Source organism: Mustelus asterias, chromosome 7 (assembly GCF_964213995.1).
Source record: "Mustelus asterias chromosome 7, sMusAst1.hap1.1, whole genome shotgun sequence".
Taxonomy (NCBI): domain Eukaryota; kingdom Metazoa; phylum Chordata; class Chondrichthyes; order Carcharhiniformes; family Triakidae; genus Mustelus; species Mustelus asterias.
Window position 1 is genome coordinate 113,612,501 of NC_135807.1, and position 18,581 is coordinate 113,631,081.

Below are 18,581 nucleotides of genomic sequence, written 5' to 3' on the forward strand. Positions count from 1 at the left end.
TCCTCCGTGATCTACTCCACTGATACATCAGCATCACAAGTTCAGAACTAAAGTGACAGCCATAATTTTCCAGTGTCCACTGTGTTTAAAGAGAACTGTTGTGTGATAGAATAGGTTCCACTGGGACCAAGTTTTATTTACCTCTGATCCGTAATAAGCTCTTGTTAACATCCTGAAGACGAGGGTGTAGTTAGGTAATGTGAGGATGAAAGTGGTCTCTCGTGCATTGTTAGATTACCAAAACAATAAACACAGAGCCTGGTGTAGTACTTAAATTATACATAAATTCTTTTTTGTAGCTCAGGTTATTTGAAATTATGGACATTTCCATAGGTCCCAGTTTCAGCTCCAACCCAGTGACATTTTTAAATTCCATTTGACTGTTTACACCTCAAGCCAACGGAGATGGTAGCAGAATGTGGGTGGCACAGTGGTTAGCACAGTTGCCTTACAACTCCAGGAACCTCTGGTTCAATTCCGGCCTTGGGCGACTGTCTTATGTGGAGTTTGCATGTTCTCCCTGTGTTTGCGTGGGTTTCCTTCGGGTGCTCCGGTTTCCTCCCACACTCCAATGATGTATGGGTTAGGTGGATTAGCCATGGGAAAAGTGATAAGTTACAGGGATAGAGTCTGTGTAAGATACTGTGTTAGACAGTCAGTGCAGACTCAATGGGCCAAATGGCCTCTTCTGCACTGTAGGGATTTTCTGATTTGATTCAATGAGAATGTATGGTGTAAATCATACATATTTGCAGTTACTGTAAATTATGCTGTCAAAACATTTACACTAACCAGATTCATCACCCTGCTAATTTAAAGGCAATATTATCTTCTCTATTAAAATCAGAGTGAGGAATTTGAAATGAATATTTTTTACAAAATAGTATCACTTACAGTAATTGTCAAACTTAAAAATTACTTTTGTCCTTTACCTGTAATTAATAAAGATCTGAAAAATGAATAAATCCTGAAATCAGTTCAAATAACTTATTCTGGCCAATTTTCTCTTCTCTCCCCTATTCCCTTTCATTCCTATACTCTCCTGAAGATGTAAAAAAAAGTGAAGCTTAGGGTGGGCTAAACGAAGGGGAAAAATCACTCCATGGCCAAATCCATCTTCATCTAACATCCGTGCATACGCACAATCCCAGAAGGAATCATTGGATAGTAACCAAGAGCTGGATCTCCACACAATATTGCCCTTTACTAGTTTTTTGAAGGGCTAACCAAGAAGGTAGATGAGGGCAGTGCAGTTGATGTCTACATGGACTTTAGCAAGGCCTTTGACAAGGTACCGCATGGTAGGTTGTTGCATAGGGTTAAATTTCATGGGATCCAGGATGAGGTAGCTAAATGGATACAAAATTGACTTGATGACAGAAGGCAGAGGGTGGTTATAGAAGGTTGTTTTTCAAACTGGAGGCCTGTGACCAGCGGTGTGCCTCAGGCATCAGTGCTAGGTCCACTGTTATTAGCTTTGGGGTTTAAAAAAAAAGGGCAGCATGGACAAGTTGGGCCTAAGGGCCTGTTTCCATGCTGTAAAACCTCTATGACTAGAGGTGTACATTTTAATCTATATCCTTAAAATCTAGGAACATAGTAAGAGAGACACGCCTTTCAACTACTCAAGTTATTCTGTCATTCTATTAGATCATGGATGATCTATATATAATTCACCTCCAATTCCTCACATTTGTCTCTTATTCCCTGAAAGCCTTATCTAAAAAAAATCATTGTGCTTTAACAGATTTAGTAAGCTCTGTGGAGTTTTACTTCCACAGATTTAGTGAGATGTATATTATGTTTCTACCATCTTCTTTTATCCCCATTCATGACCCCACATGAAATAGGAACACGTTGGAAGCACAAGCAGATCCACCAAAGAAAAAGGGCATTTCAGAGATTATGTTGTTGTTGTGTGGAGGACAAGGGCAGCAGAGACATGGGAGCAACATTACCTGCAAGTTCCCCTCCAAGTCACTCACCATCCTGACTTGGAACTCTATCACTGTTCCTTCACTGTCACTGGGTCAGAATCCCGGAATTCCCACCCTAACAGTACTGTGGGTGGACCTATACCACATGGACTGCAGCATTTCAAGAAGGCAGCTCACCACCACCTTCTCAAGGGCAACTAGAAATGGGCAATAAATGTGACGTCCACTTCCCACAAAAAATTGAATCACAAAAAGTATTAGTCTCTCTTTTCCCTTTTCAGATACTGATGTACATTTCAAGTATTTTCAGATTTTGAAATCTGGTGGACATTGCATTAGTCTAACAGAAGGATTATGATCCTGAATATCATACACTCCATGAAATAGACAACTGGGTTCTTCAATTTATGAAACTTTTTCAATTTATGTATGAATGGGAAAACAAATTAACCCATCTTTTCAATACCGTCTCCAGTTCTCTATTCATAAATTACCGTTAAATCAGCCCTGATGGCAAAGTTTTCTGGCTTGATGTCACAAAGGTGAAGCTGGTGAGAAAAGTCATTTTCAAAGTGCCTCGCCAGCTCAAGGAAGCTCAGTGCAATACCATTCATCATCTGCCACAGTGCCTTTCTGCTACTGCCTCGCCAGGATGAGGTGGCGAGCTTCTCGAGGGAGAAGAGATTGCGATGCCAAGCATGACCAGCTGTAAGGTACTCAACAGCGTAGAAATGCCCACATGAGCCCAGCACTCTGAGAACATGCTTACTCAGATCCTGTAACAACTGGAAAAACACATATTCCTCCTGCTGAAAGAGGGACCACATACTGGCTAGCTCCGCCTGTGAGAATGAACCTCTTCTGTCTTTTAAGTGCTTGGTCCATAGTCGCGGTACCGTGACATTCTTCACCTCCAGACCCAAGGAATGCTTGATCTCCAGTGCAGTAAAGATGAGAATATCGACATCCGGAATGGATCTGCTTTCTCGCTCGTCCAATAGGTACAGACTCTCATAGCTCAAGAAGTTTTCCAGTTTGGATTTCAGAATTATTGGCCGACCGTTCCAATCAGCCTGGATGACTTTTTTCCCTTTATCATAGTAAAGACAGCGTTTATACACCATCGTCTGTGTGACACACAAATCCTCACACAAATCTCCTGTTAGGACTCCTTCCCTGTAGTCATGGCACTGGAATAAACAGAAAAATACATAGTCAGCTCTACAGCATTTCACTGACACAGAGGGCACCAAAATATGAGTGTTCAAAGTTTCTAAAGTTGAACTCAATGTCAAAGATTCATGCATGAAAATCTTAACTTTACTTTGAAATATTAAGTAACACTGAGGAGGCGATTTTACCATCGCGTTACACCCATTTTCGGCACGACGTGGTGGTAAAGTGGGGTGTAAAGTGGTCGGCACGATTGACACTGGTTTGCGACCAGTGCCATTTTATGAGCGCCGGATTTCCGGCGTGGTCAGCCTCCCGCCGGAAATGGGCGGTTAATGTAAGAAAAATTTATTTAAATGCTGTTTTACATCTGCTTAGCGAGCCCGGCACTCAATCGTCCAGGCTCACCCCCCTTTATCACCTCGCTGGGAAAGGTTCTTGGCGGTGAGGAATAGACATTGTTCCCCATGAACAGGGAGCAGTCGACTTGACCTCGCCGCTGATGGCAAGTGGGGGGTGTCCCTTGGGCAGTGCCAGACTCGCAGTGCCACCCTGGCACCTGGGAAATGCCAGTCTGGTACCTGGGAAATGCTCATTGGGCACCTGGGAAATGCCAGTCTGGTACCTGGGAAATGCTCATTGGGCACCTGGGCAATGTCAGTCTGGCACCTGGAAAATGCCCATTGGGCACCTGGGCAATGCCCACTGGGCAGTGCCAGGGGGTGGGTCTAATGTGGAGGGGCGAATGGGTGAGGGGCTAATGGGGAGTGGGGGCTCGCTGCCACTCTGCAGGGATCGGTGGGGGGGGGGGGGAAGGAAGGGAGGGAGAGGGGGCTGCTGCTACTCTGCAGGGATCAGTGGGGGGAGGGCGGTGGGTCCGCAATCGGTGGGGGAAGAGGGGATCCATGATTGGTCTGGGCAATGGGTGATGGGTCTGCGGGGGGGGGGGGGGGGGTGGCGGGGGTGGCTGGCAGGGGCTGTGACCTCGGGTGGCAGGCCTCCGTGATTGCGGGGGGAGGGAAGGGTGGAGGGGAGCTGCACTAGCAGCAGCTTGCAGCTCTCTCTTTTCTGTCAGATCCCTGCTACTCAGGCCTGCACATGCGCACTACCTCCCTCTGCAGGCTTCTGGGTGTGCTAAGCCGCACTACCTCCCTCTGCAGGCTTCTGGGTGTGCTAAGCCGCACTACCTCCCTCTGCAGGCTTCCGGGTGTGCTAAGCCGCACTACCTCCCTCTGCAGGCTTCCGGGTGTGCTAAGCCCCACCAACAGGCTTCTGCAGTGAGCAACAGACTTGCTCAAAATTTTGCAGGCAGAGTGAGTATGGGGGGGGAGCCTGAAAACATGCCAAAAAGACGGATCTGAAACTCTCCCAGTATCAAGTCTGACGTGTACTTAGAAAACAAATGGTAAAATCGCCGCCATAGTAATGTTTCGGGAATGACCATAGGATCCCTACAGTGCAAAAGGAGGCCATTCAGGCCATCAACAATCCCATCCAGGCACTATCCCCGTGAACCCACGCATCTACCCTGCTAGTCCCCCTGACACTAACAGTCAATTTAGCATGTCCAATCAACCTAACGTGCACATCTTTGGACTGTGGGAGGAAACCCACACAGACAGGGGGAGGCCGTGCAAACTCCACACAGACAGTCATCCAAGGCCGTAATTGAACCCGGTCCCTGGAGCTGTGAGGCAGCAGTGCAAACCACTGTACCACCGTGCTGCCCTCACTGTGCCACTGAGGTGCCACTGAGGTGCCCTTGTTGAGACTTTTGGCTTATTAGCTTCATCATAACTCCCCTCTTATGTTCAAAACTTCTGAACTTTTTTTCAGGCTTTATAAAAATTAAAACTAAAATCATGGTGGATTTGTAGAAACACAATTAAATAAACAATCCCTGAAGCATGTTATACATTAGACCAACTTATCCTCCCACAAAGAAGGGAAAAAACAAATTTGTTCGCATTTGTGTTTGTTGTATGAAAAGCACAGCAGCCATTTTTTGTGCAGCATGATCTCACAAGTAGAAATGCTTGTTCTATTTATATGATTCTGGTCGTTTGTTTAAGGAAAATATTGGCCAAAACACTTTGGAGAACTTTCTGCTCCTATCCTGCAATGTTACAGGCAGTCAAGAGTACTTGCGTTAATCTGAAGAATGACACTTCAGACAATGCAGCACTCCCTCAGCAGTGGATTGTTCAGCCAATGTGATATTGCTCCCGAGTGCAGGGGTTTCCGATGGGTACGACGCGGGACACTGGTGTGCCGTGAAGACCCCCAAGTGTGCCGCTAAAATAACTAAAACTAACCTTCGTCTTCAGCTTTGTTGCCATTTCTAAGACCCAATGAACCTCAGGCCTCCCACGCAAGCACTGGCTGGGAAAGCTCGTACATGCGCAGGTGGCTCATGGCCACCGGGACTTGGCGCTGAAGACAAAGGCCCCATGAAACCGCACAAAAAGCGAAAACTTACAAAGGGTGCAAAAACCCTGGGAGAAGCGAGAGAAACAGAGGTAAAAAATGGCATGTGCTCTTCTGAAAATCCCAATATTGAAATCAGGCCAATAACTTGTATCTATAGTTACGTTTAGTTAATGCCTAGATATGAGATTAGCATTATGCTGAGACTTCTGTCCTGCACTTCAATTTTCTCCTCTTTTTTAATTATGTTACCGCTTTTTTCTCATACTTCATTTCTCTACCTGAGGTAATAGTATTCAAAATATTAATACAAAAACAAAACACTGCAGATGCTGGAAACCTGACGCATGAAGAATAAAATGCTGGAAAAACTCAGTTAATCAGGCAGCATCTGTGGAGAGAAACAGTCGACATTCATGTTGATGACCATTTCAAAATATTAAATCTTGTACCAACTGGATAAATTATTTGTGAACTGTGCTTTTAAGGAATTCAAGGTTCGCGTTCTACAGTTTAGATTTATATTGCATTGGTTACATTTTTCCAAGTCAATGGTCCAGGTTTTGCGATAGCTGGAAGTGGAGCTATCAGCGCTCAGCATCATTATGGTGGGAATCAGATTTTTGGCATCCACACGTACACAGTAAAATATGGAAAGCCACGGTTCCCGATCCTCTCCAATTTCTCTGCCTGTGTCAGGCAGAACACAGACTGAAAATTGCCCCCCAAAAGTATTTTACTACTTTTACTTGTGCCATGACATATAAAAGGTTGGGAACTACTGCCCTCGGGTACAGTTAATATAATTTAACAGTGTCAGTGTTGTATGTATATGAGCTAAAACATATGTGATTTTGCTTAATTTCAATTCCTTGCAGAACGAATTTAAAATGAGGGATAACACAATCAAACAGCCATTTAGATCATCGTTAGACTTTGCTAAGCAACAGTGGCTGATTGATCAATAAGCCAGTCACATTCTGGTTTTAAATAGCGAAAGGCATTTAATCCTATTCATCTGTGAGAATTGTTATGCTCCGAGCGTAAAGATCAGAATGAGGAAGGTATGATTTTATAACAGGACACCCAAAGCCCTTGTGGAGGCTGTAAAGCAGGCCTAACCCCTTAATGTATGGCTGCACCAAAAGCTCCTTGCTCTTGGAACAAAGGGGGGGGACTACCCCCAAAAATAGGCAGGTCAGGTTGGGGGTTTGGGTAGGCTGTGGTGAGGAGTGTTTAACGTATTCAGATTCTGAATCCTATCCACCACTCACCTCCGATCCATCACTTTTACTTTTAACAGAGGTAGGATGATGGGGGAGGGCACCAATCTACTCACAGGAGGCAGGTTGGCACTTTAAGTATTGTAACAAGGCCGCATACTTTTATTTTTATTCCCCAATTGAAATTGAACTCTGGAGGGCCAGTTCTCCGGAACCTCGAGTAACCCTTCAGCTAAACTGAGGTGACGGACTGCTAGATAAGGAGGTAAGTCCTCACAATAGCACGCCCCCACCAGCAACCCTTCTGATCTCTAACCCCACCTCCACACAACCTCTAATCTCCCCTCGCAGGTGTACAATTTTCCACATGAGGCTTCGGACCTCACCCCTCACTGAGGCCCCCACCCCCTCATCTTGACCTACAATCTTCGCTTGAGGCTTCCAAATTCCCCTTCCATCACTGAACTCCAGGACTGGACATGGTCACCTCTCAGCCCCCCCTCCCTACCCCCCCATGCCCTGGATTCAACCTCCACCCACCACCCCAGGCCTCAGGGTCAGCCCCTCACATCCCCCTCACTGTCCAGTCCTCAGCTGGACTACTGACCTACTTGGTCTCCAGGATCCTCGGGACTACTCCCTGCCTGACTGGAAGCCAAGCCCGTCAAACAAACTGGCATCCAGGCAGAGAACCTATCAGTGTTGTCACCCTTGATGCGCTATCAATAAGGCGAAAGACTACCGATATGCCAATATAAGTGTAGGCTTTTATTCATAACAGAATCAGGAGCAGATCCCAACATATAACCAACCTGGACTGAACAAGGGGGAGGAGACAGCCACCTTTATACTAGGTGCTGAGGGGAGGACCCAAACTGGAAGGGGATGTGTCCAGGTATGACAAGCACACACAACGGTGGTCCATATAGGACAAAGGCACAACTGAGGTCCACCACATTCACCCCTTCCTTTTAAAAAACAACACGGGGGTGAAGCGGAAACAACATTACAAGTCCAGACGAACCGGTGGCTTGATCCGCCGTCGCAATCGTCGTAGTGCAGGTCGCAGAGTCGTCCGAGCAGGGAGCGATGTCGGCCCAGGCTCCGTACAGTGAGCGCGAGCGAAGGCGCTGGGTGGTGTGAAGCGGACCGATCCGTCATCTCGCCCAGTCGTCGGGTACTGCGTGGCGACGGCTCCGGCGACTCAAACGAGCTGTACATAGGGGCGAGAGGAGTGAGCAGTGGCCCTGGTGGCATATGGGGAACAGTGGGAACCGGAGCTAGGGGGTGGGGGGCCGCAACAGGCTCAGGGCGCACTACATTGGGGACAGGGACTGAGGGAGGAAGAGGCGCAGCAGTCTCCGAATGGACGACACCAGGGACCGTGGGGCGGAAGGACGTGGTGACCTCCGGGGCACCCGCGGGTGCCAAGTCACGGACAGAAACCGTGTCCTCCCGCCCATCAGGGTACGCTACGTAAGCATATTGGGGATTAGCGTGGAGCAGTTGGACCTCCTCGACCAAGGGATCTGCCTTATGGGTCCGGACATGCTTCCGAAGCAGGACGGGTCCCGGGGACATCAGCCAATCCGGGAGCGAAGTACCCGAGGAGGACTTCCTGGGAAACGAAAACATCCGCTCGTGAGGGGTCGTATTGGTCGCTGTGCACAAGAGTGACCTAATGGAATGTAATGCGTCCGGAAGGACGTCTTGCCAACGGCTGACTGGAAGGCCCCTAGACCGTAACGCTAATAGAACGGCCTTCCAGACGGTTGCGTTCTCCCGCTCTACTTGACCATTGCCCCTGGGGTTATAGCTAGTGGTGCGGCTGGAGGCAACGCCTTTGGCGAGCAGGTACTGCCTCAGCTCGTCACTCATGAAAGAGGACCCACGGTCGCTATGAATATAGGCTGGGAAGCCGAACAGGGTGAAGAGCTTGTTCGGGGTCCGAATCACTGTAGCCGTGGTCATGTCCGAGCAGGGGAAGGCAAAAGGGAAACGTGAGTATTTGTCAATGATATTCAGGAAATAAACATTGCGGTTAGAGGAGGGGAGGGGGCCTTTAAAATCAACGCTAAGGCGCTCGAACGCACGAGTGGCCTTTACAAGGTGCGCCCTACCTGGCCGGTAGAACTGCGGTTTGCACTCAGCGCAGACCCTGCATTGAGTGGTAATCATCCGGACTTTCTCAAGGGAGAAGGGAAGGTTACGGGACTTGACAAAATGGAAAAATCTGGTGACACCCGGGTGACAGAGGTCGTTATGGAGGGACTGTAGCTGGTCTAGTTGGGCGCTGGCACATGATCCACGGGACAGGGCGTCCGGGGGCTCATTGAGCTTCCTGGGCCGGTACATGATGTCATATCTGTAGGTGGAGAGCTCAATCCTCCACCGCAAGATCTTGTCATTCTTAATCTTGCCCTTTTGCCTGGTGTTAAACAGGAAGGCAACTGACCACTGGTCCGTAATTAAGGTGAATCGTTGGCTCGCGAGATAATGGCGCCTGTGCCGGACGGCTTCCACGATGGCCTGGGCCTCCTTCTCGACCGAGGAGTGTAGAATCTCAGGGCCTTGTAAGGTCTGGGAAAAGAAGGCCACCGGACGGCCCCTCTGGTTAAGGGTGGCAGCTAGGGCAAAGTCAGACGCATCACTTTCCACTTGGAATGGGATGGATTCGTCCACAGCATGCATCGCGGCCTTCGCGATGTCCGCTTTGATGTCGTCGAAGGCCCGACGGGCCTCCTCTGCCAGGGGAAAAGAGGTCGATTTTAGGAGCGGACGGGCTTTATCTGCGTAACGGGGAAACCACTGGGCATAATAGGAGAAGAAGCCCAGGCATCTCCTCAGTGCTTTGAGGGTAGTAGGGAGGGGAAGCTGCATAAGGGGACGCATACGGGCTGGGTCGGGGCCAAGGACACCATTTTCTATCACGTACCCAAGGATGGCGAGGCGGCGTGTCCGGAAAACGCACTTCGCCTCATTATATGTGAGGTTCAGGAGAGTGGCTGTACGAAGGAATTTTTGTAGGTTGGCATCATGATCCTGCAGGTCATGGCCGCAGATGGTGACATTATCCAGATACGGGAAAGTGGCCCGTAGCCCGTGCTGGTCTACCATTTGATCCATGGCCCGCTGGAAGACTGAGACCCCATTGGTGACACCAAAGGGGACTCGGAGGAACTGGTAGAGTCGGCCGTCTGCCTCAAAGGCAGTATATGGGCGATCCTCCGAGCGGATAGGGAGCTGGTGGTAAGCCGATTTCAAATCGATCGTAGAGAAAACCCTATAGTGCGCGATGCGGTTGACTATGTCCGCGATACGGGGAAGAGGGTACGCATCTAGTTGGGTATACCTGTTTATGGTCTGGCTGTAGTCAATCACCATGCAGTGTTTCTCCCCTGATTTAACTACGACCACTTGCGCCCTCCAGGGGCTGGTGCTGGCCTGGATAATCCCTTCCCGGAGCAGCCGTTGTACCTCGGACCGAATGAAGGCCCGGTCATCCGCACTATAGCGCCTACTCTTGGTGGCTATAGGCCTACAATCCGGGGTGAGGTTATCAAATAACGGGGGGGGGGTGATCTTGAGGGTCGAGAGACTGCAGGTGGTGCGCGAGGGGCGCTGCCGTGACGGCGCCTTGCAGACGGAGAGCGGGGGATAAGGTCCATCATACTGCAGGATGACGCTTCTATGATGGGTGAGGAAATCTAACCCCAGCAGTACAGCTGCGCAGAGTCGCGGCAGCACGAGGAGCCGAAAACGCTCGTAGACTGTGCCCTGTACCGTCAGCGTCACCAAGCAGCACCCGAGGACCTCCACTGAGTGGGAATTCGAGGCCATGGAGATGGTCTGGCTCCAGGGTCGCACGGGAAGGGCATATTGACGCACTGTGCGAGGGTGTATAAAACTTTCTGTGCTCCCACAGTCAAACAGGCAGTTTTCTGCATAACCATTTACCTTGATCTCCATTATGGACTTGGAGAGTTGATGAGGCTGCGGCTGGTCCAAGCAAATCGATGCCACTGTTGAATTAAAGAAGAATCCATCTTCGTCGCCGTCTGATGATGTCACGGATGAAGCTTCCTGCTCAGCTCGCCTTGATGCCAGTCTCAAAGATGGCGACTCCCGCACTTCCGGTGACCGCATCAAAGATGGCGATTCGTGCGCAGCCGCCGCCTGCATCAAAGATGGCTGCGCCCTCGGAGCACACGTGGCTCCACGAGTCTTCGGAAGCGGCTTTGCTCGGCAGACTTTAACAAAGTGGCCTAGCTTACCGCATCCGGAGCAAATCGCGTCCTTTGCCGGGCAGTGACGCCGAGGGTGCTTAGGGAGGCCACAAAAGTAACATTTGGGCCCTGCTGGAGCAGCCGTCGCAGTGGAGCCGTCGGTGGAACGGGATCCAAGGTAAGACCCGAGATTATGGGAGGCTGCTTCTAACGTTTCAGCCATCGTGGCCGTTTTCCGGAGGTCTAGGTCATCTTGTTCCAGCAGACGCTGCTGGATGTATGTAGACTCAATGCCCGCAACGTAGGCGTCGCGGATCAGATCCTCCATGTTCTGAGCTGCTGAAACAGCCTTACAGTCGCATGCTCAAGCGAGGACTCGCAGGGCGCGCAGAAATTGGGCGCACAATTCTCCGGGCTGCCGCTTGCGGGTAGTTAGGAGGTGTCTGACGTAAACCACGTTAGGGCTCTTTCGGAACTGCCCTTTTAGGAGTTCGATAGCGTCCGCGTAAGTAGCAGCGTCCCGGAAGATTCCGTAGACAGTTTCGCTTACCCGGGCGCGGAGCACGTGGAGTTTAGCAGCGTCGGTGTCGATGGCCGTAGCGGTGTCGACGAATGCTTCGAAGCAGTCCAACCAATGATCAAATTTATCAGAGGCTCCAACCTCTTGAGGGTCTAATGCTAACTTGTCGGGTTTTAGAAACTGCTCCATACTAGTAACTGTTGTGAATAAAATTGATGCGCTATCAATAAGGCGAAAGACTACCGATATGCCAATATAAGTGTAGGCTTTTATTCACAACAGAATCAGGAGCAGATCCCAACAATTAACCGACCTGGACTGAACAAGGGGGAGGAGACAGCCACCTTTATACTAGGTGCTGAGGGGAGGACCCAAACTGGAACGGGATGTGTCCAGGTATGACAAGCACACACAACGGTGGTCCATATAGGACAAAGGCACAACTGAGGTCCACCACAACCCTGCATGTTAAAACTCCACAGCATGTGGGGAAACCCTGACTTCCAGTCGCCCGTGCTCCACCTTTCAGCCTACTCATCATAGAAATCTTAGAAACCCTACAGTACAGAAAGAGGCCATTCGGCCCATCGAGTCTGCACTGACCACAATCCCACCCAGGCCCTACCCCCATATCCCTACATATTTTACCCGCTAATCCCTCTAATCTACGCATCCCAGGACACTCAGGGGCAATTTTAGCATGGCCAATCAACCGAACCCGCACATCTTTGGACTGTGGGAGGAAACCGGAGCACCCGGAGGAAACCCACGCAGACATGAGGAGAATGTGCAAACTCCACACAGACAGTGACCCAAGCCGGGAATCGAACCCAGGTCCCTGGAGCTGTGAAGCAGCAGCGCTAACCACTGTGCTACCGTGCCGCCCATCGCTGACTATCCCGACTGCCAGAAAATCAAGCAAATTAAAATTTCCCACAAAGTGGTTCATGTTCTGTAGAGGAAAGAACAATTGTATCAGTCAATGTAACTCCACTGACCTGCTATATAATTGATCCTTTGATTTCTAAAGCACAATATGTCTTCTTTCCAATGTAAAGACAGGAAACTTTGCCCTCGGGATAATTATCAAGATATGTCATTGCTCTAATAGTGATTGTGCAAAATATGCAAATGGAAAGGAAGCACCAATTAACAACAGTAAGTAATTATAGAGGTGCTGAATGATAACTTCTTAAGTTGTTCACTACATTGCCTTACAGGGAATTTGAATATGGATGTATCAGAGCACAAACATACAGCTGTCGCAAAATTATTAACAGTTCCCAAGAGTGAATGCATGCACTGTTTACATTGATTGACCTGATAGTGTCCTTATATCCAGAAACCCCTCCATTCTTACCTCAGTGCCAGACATTGTTCCCTTGGATTGAGGTCTCCTGCTGCGCTAAATCACAAACACCAGCCTCACCACTCCTGCAGTGAATCTCACACTGTATGGATCAAGATGGTTTCTAATGGGCTTCATTCCCCTCATGCATCAGTTAAGTTCTGAGTTGTGTTTGAATCCTTCATGTGTGTTTTCTGCCTACATCACAACATTGACACCAACCCAGGCAAAGTCATGAATCGTATCCTCTCTATGACATTGACCATTGACAGTATTTCTCTGTATCTTCCTCAATCTTAAAAGTTGTTCATGTTGTCCTTCTCTCCCTGCCTCTCCCCATTACCTAGCTCTATAAGACTGCCCTTACTTCCACTCCTTTCTATTTACACGGCCAGAACATCTTTAGTAATAGTTTGTCTCCCTCACTGCTGCTTTGGAAGCCCTCAAGGATCTAACCATGATCTAACCTTCCAGCTGGCTGGAAGGCTGGTTCCTGGTGTGGAGGCAACTCCCGAGTTCAATTCCCGTACTGGCTGAAGTTATTCATGAAGGCTCCACTTTCTCAACCTTCCCTATGTCTGAGGTGTGGTGATCCACAGGTTAGAATCACCACCAGTCAGCTTTTCCCCCTCAAAGGGGAGAGCAGCCTATGGTCATCTGGGACTATGGCGAGTTTATTTTTTACCCATGCATTACTCTCCTCATCAACACACCTTGATTAGTGATAACATCGATGGGCAAGAGGTCACTTTCAGTATGTAAATTGATGTTAACCAATCTCTCCTCTTTTTTGGACCTTTCAAACAACTTCAATGCTATCAGGCAGTGTGTCCAACATCAAGTTTTGGTTAAGCTACAACCTCCTTCAGTATAATAATTAGTCTTCTTATTGAACTCTACACCCTTGACAGTGACCTCTCAGCCTGAACAATTGTGCACAGCTCTAGCAGCCGTTTTATCCCAAACTGAGTCTCAAATTTCACATCCCATCCATTATTTCATTATATCACAGGTGGATAGGGTCGTAAAGAGTGCCTTTGGTACATTGGCCTTTATAAATCGGAGTATCGAGTATAAAAGTTGGAGTGTTATGGTAAGGTTATATAAGGCATTGGTGAGGCCGAATTTGGAGTATTGTGTACAGTTTTGGTCACCTAGTTACAGGAAGGATGTAAATAAGATTGAAAGAGTGCAGAGAAGGTTCACAAGGATGTTGCTGGGACTTGAGAAGCTGAGTTACAGAGAGAGATTGAATAGGTTGGGACTTTATTCCCTGGAGCGTAGAAGATTGAGGGGAGATTTGATAGAGGTGTATAAGACTTTGATGGGTATAGATAGAGTGAATGCAAGCAGGCTTTTTCCGCTGAGGCTAGGGGAGAAAAAAACCAGAGGGCATGGGTTAAAGGTGAAAGGAGAAAAGTTTAAAGGGAATATTAGGGGGGGCTTCTTCACGCAGAGAGTGGTGGGAGTGTGGAATGAGCTGCCGGATAAAGTGGTAAATGCGGGGTCACTTTTAACATTTAAGAAAAACTTGGACGGGTTCATGGATGAGAGGGGTGTGGAGGGATATGGTCCAAGTGCAGGTCAGTGGGACTAGGCATAAAATGGTTCGGCACAGACAAGAAGGGCCAAAAGGCCTGTTTCTGAGCTGTAATTTTCTATGGTTCTATGGTTCTATCCAGAGCTCCTGCTTTGCCCAAGACCGCAAGGAACTACAAAAGATCGTGAATGTAGCCCAATCCATCACGCAAACCAGCCTCCCATCCATTGACTCTGTCTACACTTCCCGCTGCAACCATCAAAATGAAGGACCCCTTACACCTCGGGCATTCTCTCTTCCAACTTCTTCCCTCGGGAAAAAGAGACAAAAGTCTGAGGTCACGTACCAACCGACTCAAGAACAGCTTCTTCCCGGCTGCTGTCAGACTTTTGAATGGTTTTACCTTGCATTAAGTTGATCTTTCTCTACACCCTAGCTATGATTTTAACACTACATTCTGCACTCTCTCGTTTCCTTCTCTATGAACAGTATGCTTTGTCTGTATAGCGCACAAGAAGCAATACTTTTCACTGTATGTTAATACATGTGACAATAATAAATCGAATCAAATTATTTCTTATTATATTTCCTCCAACACTGTCCATTTCTGGCTCTTGCTTTTAAAGCCCTCACCCACACTTCTGTAATCTCCAGAATTTAATTTCTGCAATGCCTGTGGACATTCCTTTATCCATGCTCCATCAACTCCCGTATGGCCAAAACAGAACTGCTCATATCCTGTCTGTTACGAAACTTGTCCATTCATCACTTCTGTCCTCACAAATCGATGAAGGTTCCCTCTTGCCCAAGTCATTACCCTCTTCTTCCAATTGATCCTGACACCACTTTATTTCCATGGGCCGAAATTTTACCATCCTGTCACCATGGGAATTGGAGCAGGTAAGAGGTGGACAATGGGAAGGTCCATTGACTTTGGGCAGGATTTTACAGTTCTGGGACGAGCGAGGCCATAAAATCCCGCCCATATGTTTATGCCTTACTTTCTCTTCATATTTTACCATCTTCTGATTGGCTTTCTGCCCATCCCATCCACCTCCATTCCTGCCCAGCTGGTGCAAGACTATTCAACTCCCTCCTTAATCCTTCCACCTTTTTACTTTTTGACTTTAAATAACCTTTTGCATCTTTTTTCAAACCCATCTCCTGAAATTCTCTTTACCTGATGTTCTGTTTCTCAAATTCCTGCTCTATGAAGTAGCTTAGGATATTATATAAGACAGATAAATGCAATGGGTTGACATTGTTACTGCATGTTACATGATGTATGTGACAGCAAATCAATGTCCCTGAACAGTAAATTTGGTCTACTAACAATATAAGTGCACATATATGCTATTCAGGAAGTTGTTGCCAATTAAAACTTCAGAGAAGTTTGGTTCCAAAGCAGTAGTCTTCTCACCTCTGCTAAAGCTTGAAGCATCTTCCCAGCATCTTTCTATTGTGTTGTTATGGAGCAGGTAGCATACCATAGTTTTTTCAAAGGCTTCTTTGGCATGTATTGCAATTCTTCACTTCATATATTTAAGCATATGAATTGTTGCTTTAGAATTCTAAATGATTGCTTATTTACAACACTTGTTCATCAACGCACTCCATTTTGTATATATTCTGTCAGACTTCAACAAAGGCAGCAACTGAGTCACCGGCCACTGATAGAAAATTCCAAAGGAGTGGTGTTCCAACTGTGTCCCCCTCTGAACAATTATTGTTTAACAGGACAGGCACCATTACTGATTTAAGTAAACTTATGAAGGCAGGAAAATGGGGATGAAGAGCATATCAGCCATGATCGAATGGCAAAGCGGACTCGATGGGCCGATTGGCCTAATTCTGCTCCCATATCTTATGAACCCTGCTTGATGTATCCACAATTATTTGGAAGCAGCTCCCCTCCTCATTTTTCCAGAAACCACCATCCTTTTATGGGGCTCTAAAGAGAAGGACTGCTCCTTCAGGATCACCAGGAAAATTGAATTTCTGGCACTCATAGTTTGTCCCTCTCCTTGTTAATCTCACTCCCTCCATGACCCTACCTTCCTATCAGCCGGTTTGGGCTCCAGGATGAGCAGAATCCTCCTGCTAGCCAAACAGCGAGATGCAGCTCAGTGACATCAACTGAATGAGGCTTGAGCCTAAAAATGGCTGAAGTGTTTCTGTTGGGCCAGTGGGTGGGAGCATGTCCGTGCCCCTCACTGCTCCGCTGCCCAAAGGTCAAAATCTATACCCATTTGTGTAATAGGCGCACACCTTAAATTTCTGGAGTCCAAATGGGTACTTTAAAAGATGCCCTTTGATTACTCCACATCATGGATGCATTTGGTTATGCTGCTACAGACAGTCATTGCTAAACTGTATGTAGGAGTTTGTAAAGATGTTCATTCATCAGTTTAGGGGAAACACAATTTGCAGGTTAAAATTATACAGAGATTTGCCACGTCTTGGCTGCAATCAGTTCCCAAGATGACTCTGAGTACAGAGGTCCGCACGTACCATGGTGAGCCTCCACCCTACTCCCCGATTGGTTCCCCAGGTCATGAGACCCTGACTTTGCAGATTGATCCTTAAAGGGAAAGAAGGCATCTGTCACATAGAATCCCTACAGTGCAGAAGGTGGCCATTTGGCCCATTGAGCCTGCACCGACAACAATCCCACTCAGGCCCTATCCCCATAACCCCATGTATTTACCCTGCTATTTCCCCCGACACTAAAGGGGCAATTTAGCATGGCCAATCAACCTAACCCAGATATCTTTGGACTGTGGGAGGAAACCGGAGCACCCAAAGGAAACCCACATAGCCACGGGGAGAACTCCACACAATCATCCAAGGTCGGAATTGAACGCGGGTCCCTGGCGCTGTGAGGCAGCAATGCTAACCACTGTGCCACCGTGCCATATCACATCTGATATTGCATCTGATAGCAAGCTGGCTAATGTCAGTGAAGTCTCCATCAAATGCCGTAAATGAGTTTAAATGGTTCAGATGTTCACAGCAACAATGATGTTTACACCCAGTGGGAGCGCAATGCTGATGTGCAAATATCCCCCCTGACAAATGTCTATTAATTTTAGGCTGTAATTGAGTCTATAGAGTATTGTTTTATTTTGTGAGATCTATATAGTGTAATGTTCAACATGCAAAGAGTGTCTCTGGGATCTGTGGCTCCATCTTACTGGCTTCTTGGCTCTTCCAGCCCCTTGCTCCTTAAATCTGTTACTTCAGCACTGCAAACAAGCTCCATGCAGCTGGGAACACCTGGTTGTTTCTGAATTTACACAGCTTCACTGTTCCACTAAACAATGTTATTGGCCTCAGATGCTGCTAAGCATCCATTTTAAATAACTTGGTATAAATTTCAGCTGAAACTGAATTCACAACTATCCAGTCATGCACATTGCATTTATGTTATGAGGAATTTCTAATAATACTACGTAAAGAAATATATGTTTATTCAATTCTCTCATATCTGACAGATATAATGCTGTACATCTCTCCTATACTACAGAAATGCAGTAAAACAAACTCCTCTTAGCACAATGAAGGTGTAAATAAACTCACTTGACTGATGATAGACAGCTTCCTCAATAAACATTTTATATAAGCTACTGGTTATCTGGAAATAAATTACAGGGCCAGAATTCTCCAGCTATTCACACCCTGCTGCCGCTGCCAGAAAAGATGCAGAATATCGTGCTCAGCCAAATCTCCATTCACTACAGCAGAATCAGAGAATCCCCCCCCCAAGGAGTTGGGAACGAACTGTAAATCTAAAAAAGGGAGTCTAAGCAGTATAGGAACATCGGCTGAAGATCTATCGTTCTGATAAAAACAAAATACTGTGGATGCTGGAATCTGAAAGAAAAACAGAAAATACTGGAAAATCTACAGTACAGAAGGAGGCCATTCGGCCCATCGAGTCTGCACCAACAACAATTCTACCCGGGCCCTATTCCTGTAACCCCACGTATTTACCCTGCTATTCCCCCTGACACTAAGGGGCAATTTTAACATGGCCAATGCACCTAAACCACATACCTTTGGACTGTGGGAGGAAACCGGAGCACCCGGAGGAAACCCATGCAGACACAGGGAGAACGTACAAACGCTACACAGACAGTCACCCGAGGCTGGAATTGAACCTGGGTCCCTAGTGCTGTGAGGCTGCA

The 18,581-nt window shown here is 47.5% G+C and overlaps 1 protein-coding gene across 1 annotated transcript in view; it reads right to left on the bottom strand.

The window, feature by feature from the left end:
- dipk1c (divergent protein kinase domain 1C) overlaps positions 1–18,581 on the bottom strand; it is a 50,336-nt gene that overhangs the window by 8,467 nt on the left and 23,288 nt on the right. Inside the window, exon 2 of the mRNA XM_078217136.1 lies at positions 2,432–3,127. Within this exon, the coding sequence (XP_078073262.1) occupies positions 2,432–3,127 (696 nt within the window). The remainder of the gene's footprint in view (positions 1–2,431; positions 3,128–18,581) is intronic.